The 12,463-nt window shown below is 40.2% G+C and overlaps 1 protein-coding gene across 2 annotated transcripts in view; it reads right to left on the bottom strand.

Moving 5' to 3' along the window:
• Positions 1 to 8,009, bottom strand: part of rasa3 (RAS p21 protein activator 3) — a 56,131-nt gene extending 48,122 nt beyond the window's left edge. Inside the window, exon 1 of one of the 2 annotated variants that reach the window (XM_088993106.1) lies at positions 7,693 to 8,009. In XM_088993106.1, the coding sequence (XP_088849232.1) occupies positions 7,693 to 7,747 (55 nt within the window). In that variant the 5' untranslated portion in view covers positions 7,748 to 8,009. The remainder of the gene's footprint in view (positions 1 to 7,692) is intronic. The other variant, XM_088993107.1, reaches the window with a different exon arrangement.
• Between the last annotated feature and the right edge of the window lie 4,454 nt (positions 8,010 to 12,463).

The raw sequence follows: 12,463 nt of genomic DNA, 5'->3' as shown, positions 1-12,463 counted from the left end.
TAGATGCACACAAGTAAATAAATACAGTAAAGTCTCGTTATATCGATATTCAAGGGAGTCCGAAAAAATATCGATATAACCGGGACTATCGATATATCCGACCCTGTTTGCATGTAATTTTCCCCGTACGTGCATAGAAATAGTATCGATATAACCGGGACTATCGATATATCCGATATCGATATAACCGGGACTTTACTGTACATGAAAAATTAAACGGGTCAATAAAACAACTTTATTATACAGTACGGTTTATTTCTTTAATTATAATACTATAGCACATTTATTATACATACAATAAGGTGTATTTTGTGTAGTTTTAATGCTTATTTCGTGAAAAATTATGTTTTATGGGGACCTGGGAACGGATTATTCTCATTTTAATGCTTTCCTATGGGAAATTATTTTTTGGGATACACACTTTTCGCCTTACACACTTTGTTTGGGAAGCAATTAAGTTCAGAAGCCAAGGTATCACTGTACTGGGATGTCAAAATAAGACGAATTGTGAACCGAAACTACACGCTGAATCCTAACCGGGGCTTTTGCTGCTTTGGAGCAACATCTTGGATCCAGTTGAAATTCCTTTCTCCTCATCTCATTTCCTCTTGTAGCGTTCTCCGATGCTCACTTCTCTCCACTCCCCTCTCTCTTTTCCCCTCCACAGTAGTTTTTCTCACTCGTGGCTTTTGGTATTTCTGTTGTTGTTTAAAATATCATAACTTTCTTAATTTTGGGCAGGTGAGGTACCATTGGAAAGCTTTTGAAATTCTAAACAGGAAACGATTCGAAATATAAATGAGAAAATATCAACGATGGAACGCAGGCGGATTTTCGTCAGAAATCCAAAATGGCTGTCACTGAATACTAGGAAAGAAAATTGCCAGTTCTAGAAATAACGATGCTAACGCTTCTTTTTTGCTTGAAACTTGGCAGTTATGGAGAAAAATATATCTTCTAACACTTCTATGAGTTATAAAAATACAACTTACTCACCTTTGTAAACTGTAGTGTTAGCAAAAATAGCGTAAACGTCAATCAATTTTTCCCGCCGTTTCTCAATGTTGTACAGTATTGGGAAATTTCAAGAACCAGCACGGAGGGAAACGTGTAATACGTCCTCATAACGTGCCTAGCTTGGAAAATCCCACCAAAAACCATGACATACTTCACAAAAATGCAATGAGATACGACTGCGAGTACAGAGCGCGCTCAGTTCACTGGACAGAAACACTCGCGGTGGAATATAGCGAACAAATAAACGAACAAATATGGAAGCCTTGGGCATAAAACTTACAAAAGGAAAGAAACTCAGAAGACAAAGAGACAAAAGAGTGTGGTAGCTAGCTAGCTAGCTAGCTATCTGGTTAGCAAAGAGAGAAAGGAGTAATGTAGCTAGCTAGAGAGAGATAGAGAGAATGTGAGAGAGCTAGCTTTTTAGCTAGCTAGCGAACTAGTTAGCAAGCTGGTGAGTGAACTAGTTAGCGAGCTAGATAGATGAGAGAATGACAGACACACGTGTACATGCATTGAGGAATCTCTATCCATCCATATAGCTACCTGCAATCATCTATCTATCTATCTATCTATCTATCTATCTATCTATCTATCTATCAATCTATCTATCTATCTATCTATCTATCTATCTATCAGCAATCTATCTATCTATCAGCAATCTATCTATCTATCTATCAGCAATCTATCTATCTATCTATCTATCTATCTATCTATCTATCTATCTATCAGCAATCTATCTATCTATCTATCTATCTATCTATCTATCTATCTATCTATCAGCAATCTATCTATCTATCTATCTATCTATCTATCTATCTATTTATCTATCTATCCATCTGTCCATCTATCAATATGTCCATCCATCCAGCTATCCAGGTAGCTAGCTATCCAGCTAGCTAGGTAGCTATCCAGCTACCTATCTATCTATTCAGATACATATACATATATATGTACATATACATATGTATTTTTTTAACACACACACACACACACACACACACACACACACACACACACACACACACACACACACACACACACACACACACACACACACACACACACACACACACACACACACCCTGAAGATGGTGCGCCAGACTCCCGAAGGAAAGGCAAAGGAAGTGTAAAATTGCTGAAATCTCTTGAGTATTCATGCACCGATAAAGCCACTCGTCAATCATTTCCTTTCACTGGGAGAATCCCTTTGCTGTTTTCTGGCCCGTCCCCCATCAGGCGCACGGAAACAAAGTGGCGTATTATACCCTCCGCTCACAGCAAAGCGTTTGTCGTGTTTAGATACAGTCAATGCCCTGATGATCTACGTGGCACTCGTTTGACTCCCAAGCCTTTATTTACTCCCTTTCACCCCCGCATGCGGGGCCTTCTGTGGCCATTTCTTGCTATTCCAAGCACCGCTAGCTCCTGGCGGCTACATGACTAGGGCGGAGCTTCTGCGTCCCGAAACACCGTCTAAAGAGTCAACACGAATGTTTTCAGAAAACAGAAAGAAATGCTTTCTAGGACAAATCATGGCAAGTATATTGAAATACTGTAAACTCAAATAGCAAGAAAGAAAGAAGGAAGCTTCTCACTCGCTCCGTGCCCTCTATGTATTATTATTATTATTATTATTAAATAGCTAGATTGGCTAGCTAGCCAGCTGTCTATTAGCTATCTAGCTAACTAGCTGGCTATCTAGCTAGCTATTTTCTGTATATTAGCTACCTAACTAGCTGGCTTTCTAGCTTGCTAGCTATTTGCTGTTATTAGCTATCGTACTAACTAGCTGGCTATCTAGCTAGCTAGCTAGATATTTACTGTATATTAGCTACCTAACTAGCTGCCGTTCTAGCTATTTGCTGTCTATTTGCTATAGTACTAACTAGCTGGCTATCTATCTAGCTAGCTATTTACTGTCTATTAGCTATCTAACTGACTGGCTGGCTATCTAGCTAGCTAGCTATTTTCTGTCTATTAGCTATCTAACTGACTGGCTGGACATCTATCTGGCTATCTATTTTCTGTCTATTAGCTATCTAACTAGCTGGCCATCTAGCTTGCTAGCTATTTGCTGTCTGTTAGCTATCTAACTAACTAGCTGGCTATCTTCTGTCTATCAGCTATCTAACTGACTGGCTGGCTAGCTAGCTATCTATTAGCTATCTATCAACAGCCAGCTAGTTAGATAGCTAATAGACAGCGGATCAGGGACGTTATGGTGGAATGTTAATGTCTACTACAAGCTATATGTTGAAAGCAAATGCCGCTAAACTGACTCCAGCTATTTATTTGCTGTCTATTAGCTATTTAACTCACTGGCTGGCTTGCTAGCTAGCTATTAGCTATCTATCAACAGCTAGCTATCTCTTTGCTGTCTAGTAGCTATCTATCTGGCTATCTAGCTTGTATATTAGCTACCTATCTAGCTTGCTAGCTATTTTCTGTCTATTAGCTATCTAACTAACTAGCTGGCTATCTAGCTATCTAGCTATTTTTTGTCTTTCAGCTATCTAACTGACTGGCTGGCTATCTAGCTAGCTAGCTATTTCTGTCTATTAGCTATCTAACTAACTAGCTGGCTATCTGTCTGGCTAGCTATTTTCCGTCTATTAGCAATCTAACTGACTGGCTAGCTAGCTATTAGCTATCTATCAAGAGCCAGCAGGTTAGATACCTAATAGACAGCAAACAGCTAGTCAGTTTGGCAGTATTTGCTTTTAACATTTAGCTTGTAGCAGACGTGCACTTTCCACCATGACGTCCCTGATCCACTGCTGAAAAGGATGCTTGGATCCTCCCCTCTTGCATCTAGAACTGCTTCATGTCACAAAGAGGGTACAGCAAGTGCTGAAGAATGAATGACTCTTTGTATTATTTGTTATTTACTTGTATTTTTTTTCACTTCCAAATGGCACTGCGAGAGTGGCTGCCTTTCCAGCAGCTCCTGTATTTTGTTTTTCTACTTCTTTATTTCCTTTCCTCTTCCTTTCATAACTTTGCTGCCGTGTTAATTCCATGTAGAGTGAACGCTGGCGCGAATGGCTGCCGCTGCTCACCCACGAAAAAGAAAAATAATTATTATTATCCCGTGACTGTAAAGTGTAAAATACAATAGTAGTAGTAGTAGTAGTAATAGTAGTAGTATAATTCTTCTTCTTATTATTATTATTGCTGCTACTACTAATAATAACAATTATTTGTATTTTTACTTTTATTTATACTTATACTTTTACTAACACCTTTACTTATATTTTTATATGTATTTGTATTTTTATTATGACGAGTCGTAGGAGTAGTATATTTTTAAAAAAATTATTCCGTGCCATTTTGAGGCAACATCGTGGGGAAATGTATCACCAAAAAAAGAGGCAGAAAATGGCGACCAACCTCCTCTGTTTCCACAGGCTGATAAATTCCTTATATGGAGGTTGATCGCCCTCTTCTGGCTCTTTTGGGTGCAACACGAGGTTTTCACACCAAACAAGCACAGCAAAATTCATTGACGTGATGGAAAGACTGCTACAATGTGTCCTTTTTTTTCGGTCAGGGGCGTTCCTTCAGTGACGTCACGTCAGGACCGGTCACCAACTCAAAAACAAGACTTCCGGAATATTCAGCGCGAGTCTTAAAAGGTAAAATATAGCTATATGCGGTGGAATCTTTGTAAAATACGCTCAGTAGAAGTCAATGGAAGCCATTTTACAAATTATGGACACAAGTTGTCCGGGGACGTCGCTTGTCCTTTAAGTTTGTGGAATTGGACAAGACAAGTCAAATGCATTTGTTGGAGTTAATCAGTGGCAAGTTCCGCCTTTAAGAATCAAGAAGTGACAGACAAAGTGCAGCCCGGTAGGGGGCCTGAGGGGGTTGTGGGGGACGACGACTTCTGGATGCCAGACACTCAATTTGTCCCCCGCGCTGTCGCAGCGCATCTGCTACGTATTAGCTGGAAGCCGTACAGGAAAAAAAACACAATTCTTCTGTAGTCTACTGCAGCCAATCAGGAAACGAATCGGGGGCTACTTTCCTGTTTCCTGTTTTACAGACGCTATGTATGAACAACCCCCCCACCCCCACCTCCCTTGACTCCCCCTTTTTTTTGGGGTTTCCGAAAATCAGGGGAGTCATCATCTGGCAAGAGTGTCCCAATAGGAAGTCGTCTCCGAAACAAAAAGCTTTGGTTGTTAGTCATCGACTCGACCTCATGCCAAAGACAATATGGTGAAAAGTGTGACGCAAAAGGTTGCACAGGCACATCGCGCAATTTCAAACTGCTTTATTTATCCAGGCTTGGGGACAATAGGCTAGCTAGCTCTCTATTTGCTATCTAGCTGGCTAGCTATATATCTATCTAGCTAGCTATTAGCTATCTATTAGCTAGTGGGCTAGCTTTATATCTATTTGAGTTACTTTCGGGTTGAGTGAACGCTGGCGCATATGGCTGCCGCTGCTCACCCACAAAAAAACTTATTCTATGATTGTAAAGTGACTTCTGAGTTAAACGTCGGAATTCTGAGTTAAACGTCGGAATTCTGAGTTAAAAATTGGAATTCTGAGTTAAAAATTGGAATTGTGAGTTAAAAGTAGGAAATCTGAGTTAAAAGTCGGAATTCTGACTTAAAAGTCCGAATTCTGAGTTAAAAATCGGAATTCTGAGTTAAAAGTCGGAATTCTGAGTTAAAGGTCGGAATTCTGAGTTAAAAGTCGGAATTCTGAGTTAAAGGTTGGAATTCTGAGTTAAAAGTCGGAATTCTGAGTTAAAGGTTGGAATTCTGAGTTAAAGGTTGGAATTCTGAGTTAAAAGTCGGAATTCTGAGTTAGAAGTCAGAATTCAGAGTTAAAAGTCGGAAATCTGAGTTAAAAGTCGGAATTCTGAGTTAAAAGTCGGAATTCTGAGTTAAAGGTTGGAATTCTGAGTTAAAAGTCGGAATTCTGAGTTAAAAGTCGGAATTCTGAGTTAAAGGTTGGAATTCTGAGTTAAAAGTCGGAATTCTGAGTTAAAAGTCGGAATTCTGAGTTAAAAGTCGGAATTCTGAGTTAAAAGTCGGAATTCTGAGTTAAAAGTCGGAAATCTGAGTTAAAAGTCGGAATTCTGAGTTAAAAGTCGGAAATCTGAGTTAAAAGTCGGAATTCTAAGTTAGAAGTAAGAATTGTGAGTTAAAAGTCGGAATTCTGAGTTAAAAGTCGGAATTCTGAGTTAAAAGTCGGAATTCTGAGTTAAATGTGTGTGCGTTACTTCCGGGTTGAGTGGACGTTATTATTATTATTATTAGAAAACACTGACTTGTGTCACCTTGTAAACGTCTTACTACAAGCTAAGTTTTGAAAGCAAACACGAAGCTTTAGCATCCATTGACGAAAAATCCCACGTAAATCCGCTTCAATTCCAAGCCGCGGCGGGTCCAACGGCTGCATTTCCAAAATAAATGTTGTATGGAAACAAATGCTACAAAAACTCATTTTGGATCAGCTTGACTGTGTTTGTTGAACATGCGCATGTATTGTCATTTTATTTGACATCTTTTGTTCCTTCCTTCTGTTGCGCATTTGGGCAGAATGGCCAGGATGAATAGGGTGCCAGATGTCAGTCAAATTGTTCCTTATTGATCGCGCAGGAATAACAATGAGGGCGAACACACAGGAAATGAAGATGCTACTGAATTCACTTTAAAAAAATAAGCTAAAAATAGAATCATATACTGTATAGCGCATCCCATTTTAATCCTCATAATAATACATTTCATTGGTAGGCGCCTTTCAAAACTCTCAAGGTCACTTGGATCAGTTTTTCTGTGGGTGAACAGCGGCAGCCACACGCGCCAACGTTCACGCAACACGGAATGACTCAACTAAATAAAAAGCTCGCTAGCTAGCTATTAGATAACTAATAGATAGACAGCTAGCTAATAGCTAGCCAGCCAACCAACTAGCCAGCTAGCCAATAGATAGCTGGCAGAGAAAGCACCGACAAGGGATCGTTCCTCAAGATGGTGAAAGAAGAAGGCGACGTTCCACTCCATTCCATCAAGCCATCAACGACCATCACAAAGGTCAATAAAATGACTTTATTATACAGTACAGTTTATTTCTTTAATGATAATACCATAGCACATTTATTAGACATAAAATAAGTGTCGTTTTAAGGCTTAGAAAGTAGAAAATGATGTTTTATGGGGAACCTGGTAACTGATTATTCTCATTTTAATGGTTTCCTGTGGGAAATTAATGTTTGGTATCCACACTTTTCGCCTTACACACTCTGTCTGGGAACCAATTAAGTTCGTAAGCCAAGGTATGACTGTATATAGACGACATCTCCAAATAAATGTTGATTTTTTTTTTGTTCCAGGCAAATAAAAGCAGACGAGATGGCTCTTGTGTAGCAGCCAGCCAGCTGCTACATTCCCACAGTCGCCCCCCTTCACTTCTACCAGCAGCCACAAAGCTGTCCAAGCGTCTTATTTGTCCACCACACGGACATTTCTAGTACAGTCTACAGTACACGGAACCGCGTGTGATTTGAATTAAAATAACATGAACAAGGAACCCAGATCGGTTTCGAAGCTCGAGTTAGCCCCGTCAACGAGAAGCCATCCATAGAAGCGCTCGGAAATGGGGGACGGGGTGGGGTGGGGGGACGGGGATTTTTTTTGTCTTCTTTTTTCTCCTTACCTATTTTAATTTTAACGCTCTGAAAGACCCGCAGACCTTCCTCTTCTACCGCCATGCTCTCGCCGTTTCCCTTCAGCCGGCCGAACGTGCGAGGAGCTCCGCGCCGGGAGTTAGGAGGCTCTCCGGCGATGGGATCATCCAGAGGTTGTTCGGGCTCATCTATGCGGACATCGCTGCGATGGCACTCGGAGTTCGGGTACCTCGTCGCTGGCTCGCTGACTGGAACGATTGAGAACAATTGCGAGCACCGCTACAGCTTGCAGTCTTTCAGTCTTTCGCGGCAGCAACGGCGGCTGCGAGAGGGGAGGGGCTTCGCGGAATTCCGCCTACTTTGGGGAGAGGCTTCAGTGGGACACGCCCACTACTGGCGACATTCGAAAGGAAGTCACATGAAATGGGGAATTGACAGACTGTATTCTCATCCAAGGGAAATCCTGTTTGATATATATCTATATATCGATAGATAGATATTTCTATATTTCTATATCTCTATAGATCTATATCTCTATATATCTATGTATGTATATCTCTATATATCTATGTATCTATATATCTATATCCTTATGTATCTATATATCTATATATCTATATATATCTATATCTATCTATAGATATATATATCTCTATATAGCTATATCTCTATATATAGCTATATATCTATATATATAGCTATATATCTCTAGATAAGCTAGATAGATAGATAGATAGATAGATAGATAGATAGATAGATAGATAGATAGATAGATAGATAGATAGATAGATAGATAGATAGATAGATAGATAGATAGATAGATAGCAAATAGAGAGCTAGCCAGCTAGATAGCAAATAGATAGATGTGTGTGTGTGTGTTTTTGTGTTTTTTTTAAGATATAATATTCATTTGTGTTGTCATATTTATTATTTGTTATTTAGGTTTTTTTTTACTTTGTTACTTCTGTGTTGAGTGAATATTGTGTTTATTCTAGCTAGCTACGGTATATAATCATGCTATATTGTGTTTATTCTTTGTCTTTATTAGCTAGCTAGCTAGCTACGATATAGAATCATGCTTCGGGTTTCAACCAAAAATGTATTTTTTGTTTTAATGCGTGGCTTTACAACCAAAAACGGGTTATCGACCAAACTGTGCGCACCTGAATGCACCACTCGACTCCCCTCCGCGTCCTTAAACGTCACTTCCTCAGGTCGCGTCTCACTGTTACCAATGCATGATCCTCGTGTAGCGATCCATTTTCAGCAGGCGTGTTTGTATTGATCAATATCGATTAAAAAACATAACACACGTTGATGACATTGATTATAATGGCAAATATTTCCGTTTTCAACCGAATCGGTTTTAGAACAGGTTTCTGGAACGGATTATGCTTGAAAACCCAAGTTTGACTGACACAACCCTCTGTATTTATCCGGGCTTGGGACCGGCACAAGAAGACTTATATCCCAGCGGTCACTCAACCCGGAAGTAACTCAACTAGCGCCTTTGAAAACACTCAAGGTCACTTTACAGTCACAGGACAAGTTTTTCTGTGGGTGAGCAGCGGCAGCCACACGCGCCAGCCTTCACTCAACCCGGAAGTAACTGTAATAGATAGAAAGCTAGCTACATTTCAAAACTCGCAAGGTTACTTTACAGTTTTTCTAATCACCCCTCAAGCACAGTATATTGCTGATGGCTAAATTACAGAGAAAAAGGAACATCCCATAATTATGGCCTTTGAAAAAAGTGTAATTTTAGCAGTTGTCAAGGTTGGTCTCCATGCCAACATAACTTGAATTTGAACCCATCACATAAACTAAAGCCACCTATTTAAAATTGCATTTTCTGGCTAGCTGGGTATCTGTCGGCTATCGATTGACTAGCTAGCTAGCGTTCGATCTATTTGAGTGTGTGGCTGCCGCTGCTCACCCACAGAAAAACTTATCCTGTGACTGTAAAGTGACATTGATAGTTTTTAATTTGATGGCTAATAGTTAGACAGCTAGCTAGTCAGCCAACTAGACAGCGAACAGATTGCGATTAGATAGCTGGCCAAATAGCCAGCTAGATAGCTAATAGCTAGCTAGCTTTATACATAAAATAAGGTATATCTTGTCTAGTTTTAAGGCTTAAGAAATTATAAAGTAGAAAATTATGATTTATGGGGACCTGGGAATGGATTATTCTCATTTTTAATGGTTTCCTAAAACAAAAAAAAAAACAATAATGACGTAGGTCGACCAAGTGAGCCACATCCTGCGGCATCTATCGCGAAATGCTGTGGAGAGCCACGTTGTATTTTATGTCGCGGTTGCGACTACGCCCTGTGGCACAGCGCGAGCCTGCGAGTCAAAGTGTATGTACGGCGGATCTTAGACGATTGCAGGAGCCTCGTTTGACAAAATCTATGTCAAGTAAATAAAAACAAAATAGAACAATGTATTACGCTATTTTTTTTCTCTCTCTTCTTGCTGGTCAACTACTACCATAACGCGTGAGGGCGTTGTCACACTCCCAACAACTGTACAACCACTGCGGTTTGTGCTAATTCACACACACAACTCTTCCTACTGGACCCTCTGCACCCTGCCCACCACCTTTTCCAGCGACTGTCTGCTTGATACTTTGAACATTGTGTCACAGTGGTTCCTGATACGTACCATTTATTAGATTAGATTAGATTAGCCTTTATTAGTGTCCTCCGTATTTATTTGTCATGTATTTTTTATAATGATACTAGTGCAGTGCGCTAATTCCTTGTGTCTTCTACATACTTGGCCAATCAAGATGATATTTATTAGCTATTAGCTAGCGAGCTATGTGGCTATTTAGCTGGCTGGTTGGATTGATACCTGGCTATCTATTAGCTAGCGAGCTATGTGGCTATTTAGCTGGCTGGCTGGATTCATAGCTGGCTATCTACTAGCTATCTATTAGCTGGATAGCTATATGGCTATTTAGCTGGCTGGGTGGGTGGATTGATAGCTGGCTATCTATTAGCTGGCTAGCTATGTGGCTATTTTGTTGGCTGGCTGGATAAATAGCTGGCTATCTATTAGCTTGTTAGCTATGTGGCTATTTAGTTGGCTGGCTGGATAAATAGCTGGCTATATATTAGCTTGCTAGCTATGTGGCTATTTAGTTGGCTGGCTGGATACATAGCTGACTGTCGATTAGCTGGCTAGCTAAGTGGCTATTTAGCTGGCTGGCTTCATAGCTGGCTATCTATTAGCTAGCGAGCTATGTGGCTATTTCGCTGGCTGGCTGGATTCATAGCTGGCTGTCAGCTATCTATTAGCTAGCAAGCTATGTGGCTATTTAGCTGGCTGGCTGGATAGATAAAAAGCTGGCTATCTATTAGCTATCCATTAGCTTGCTAGGTATGTGGCTATTTAGCTGGCTGGATAAATAGCTGGCTATCTATTAGATGGCTAGCTATGTGTCTATTTAGCTGGCTGGCTGGATTCATAGCTGGCTATCTATTAGCTAGCGAGCTATGTCACTATTTAGCTGGCTATCTATTAGATACCTATTAGCTGTCTAGCTATGTGGCTATTTAGCTGGCTGCCTGGATTCATAGCTGGCTGTCTATTAGCTGGCTAGCCATGTCGCTATTTAGCTGGCTATCTATTAGCTAGCCAGCTATCTGGCTATCTATTAGCTAGCTAGCTATATGGCTATTTAGCTGGCTGGGTGGATTGATAACTGGCTATCTTTTAGGTAGTTAGCTAACTTTCCATCTATTTGAGTTACTTGGGGGTTGAGTGAACACTGGCGCGTGTGGCTGCCGCTACTCACCCACAGAAAAAAATTGGATGTGATCCGTGATGAACAACAAGGACTCCGCCGCGGAGGATCAAGCCATCTATTCATCTTAACCTGTTAACCCGCGTATGTTTTCATTAATTCGTTAATGCCATGCTTTTGACTTGTTGTGCTGCAACAGCTGATCTATTTAGTATTTATTAGCTGTCTAGCTAGCCTATCTAGCTATTACGTTATTTTCCTTCTAATTTCGCCATCAACATGGTGTTTTCAGACAAAAAAAGTACCCAAAATGCATTGTGTGTCGCGTTCTCGGTTAGGGGCGTTCGCCCCGTGACGTCACTTCAGGCATCGTCATCAACTCTAAAACAAGACTTCCTGAATATTCAGCGCGAGTCTTAAAAGGTAAAATATAGCGAAATGCGCTGGAATCTTTGTCAAATGCGCTCAGTAGAAGTCATTTGAAGTCATTTTACAAATTATGGACGCAACTTGTCCGGGGTGTCGGTTGTCCTTTAAGGTTTTTATGGGCGAAACCGTTCAGACATTAACGCTACCATACAAATAAACAGGGAATAGTGCAGTCATATCACACCTCCAGCACACCCAAACAATCACTGGCTCAGTATGGATGGGTGACTGCAAGTATTATACCGCTATCTAGTGGTTTCTCAGCCACATTAAAAAAAATCACATTAACTTGCAGTACATGTAATTGTATGGGTGTGCACAATGATTAAAAATAAATGTTGTTTGTTTGTTTTTTGTTGTTTAAAAACATAGTTTATAAAAACACAAGATAGAATAAAAGCACATTTTCTCAATCAGACAGTTACGCCACGACGAAAGAAAACATAGTTATTTTTATAGACAAAAAATGCGAATATGTGATAAGAAAACAAACAGAAATTAAAGGACAACCGACGCCTCCGGACAAGTTGCGTCCATACTTTGTAAAATGGCTTCAAATGACTTCTACTGAGCGTATTTGACAAAGATTGCACCGCATGTAGCTATATTCTAGCTTT

This window comes from Hippocampus bargibanti, linkage group LG03 (genome assembly GCF_051943395.1).
Source record: "Hippocampus bargibanti isolate YZ-2025 linkage group LG03, ASM5194339v1, whole genome shotgun sequence".
Taxonomy (NCBI): Eukaryota; Metazoa; Chordata; class Actinopteri; order Syngnathiformes; family Syngnathidae; genus Hippocampus; species Hippocampus bargibanti.
This window is presented reverse-complemented; position numbering and strand designations above follow the sequence as displayed.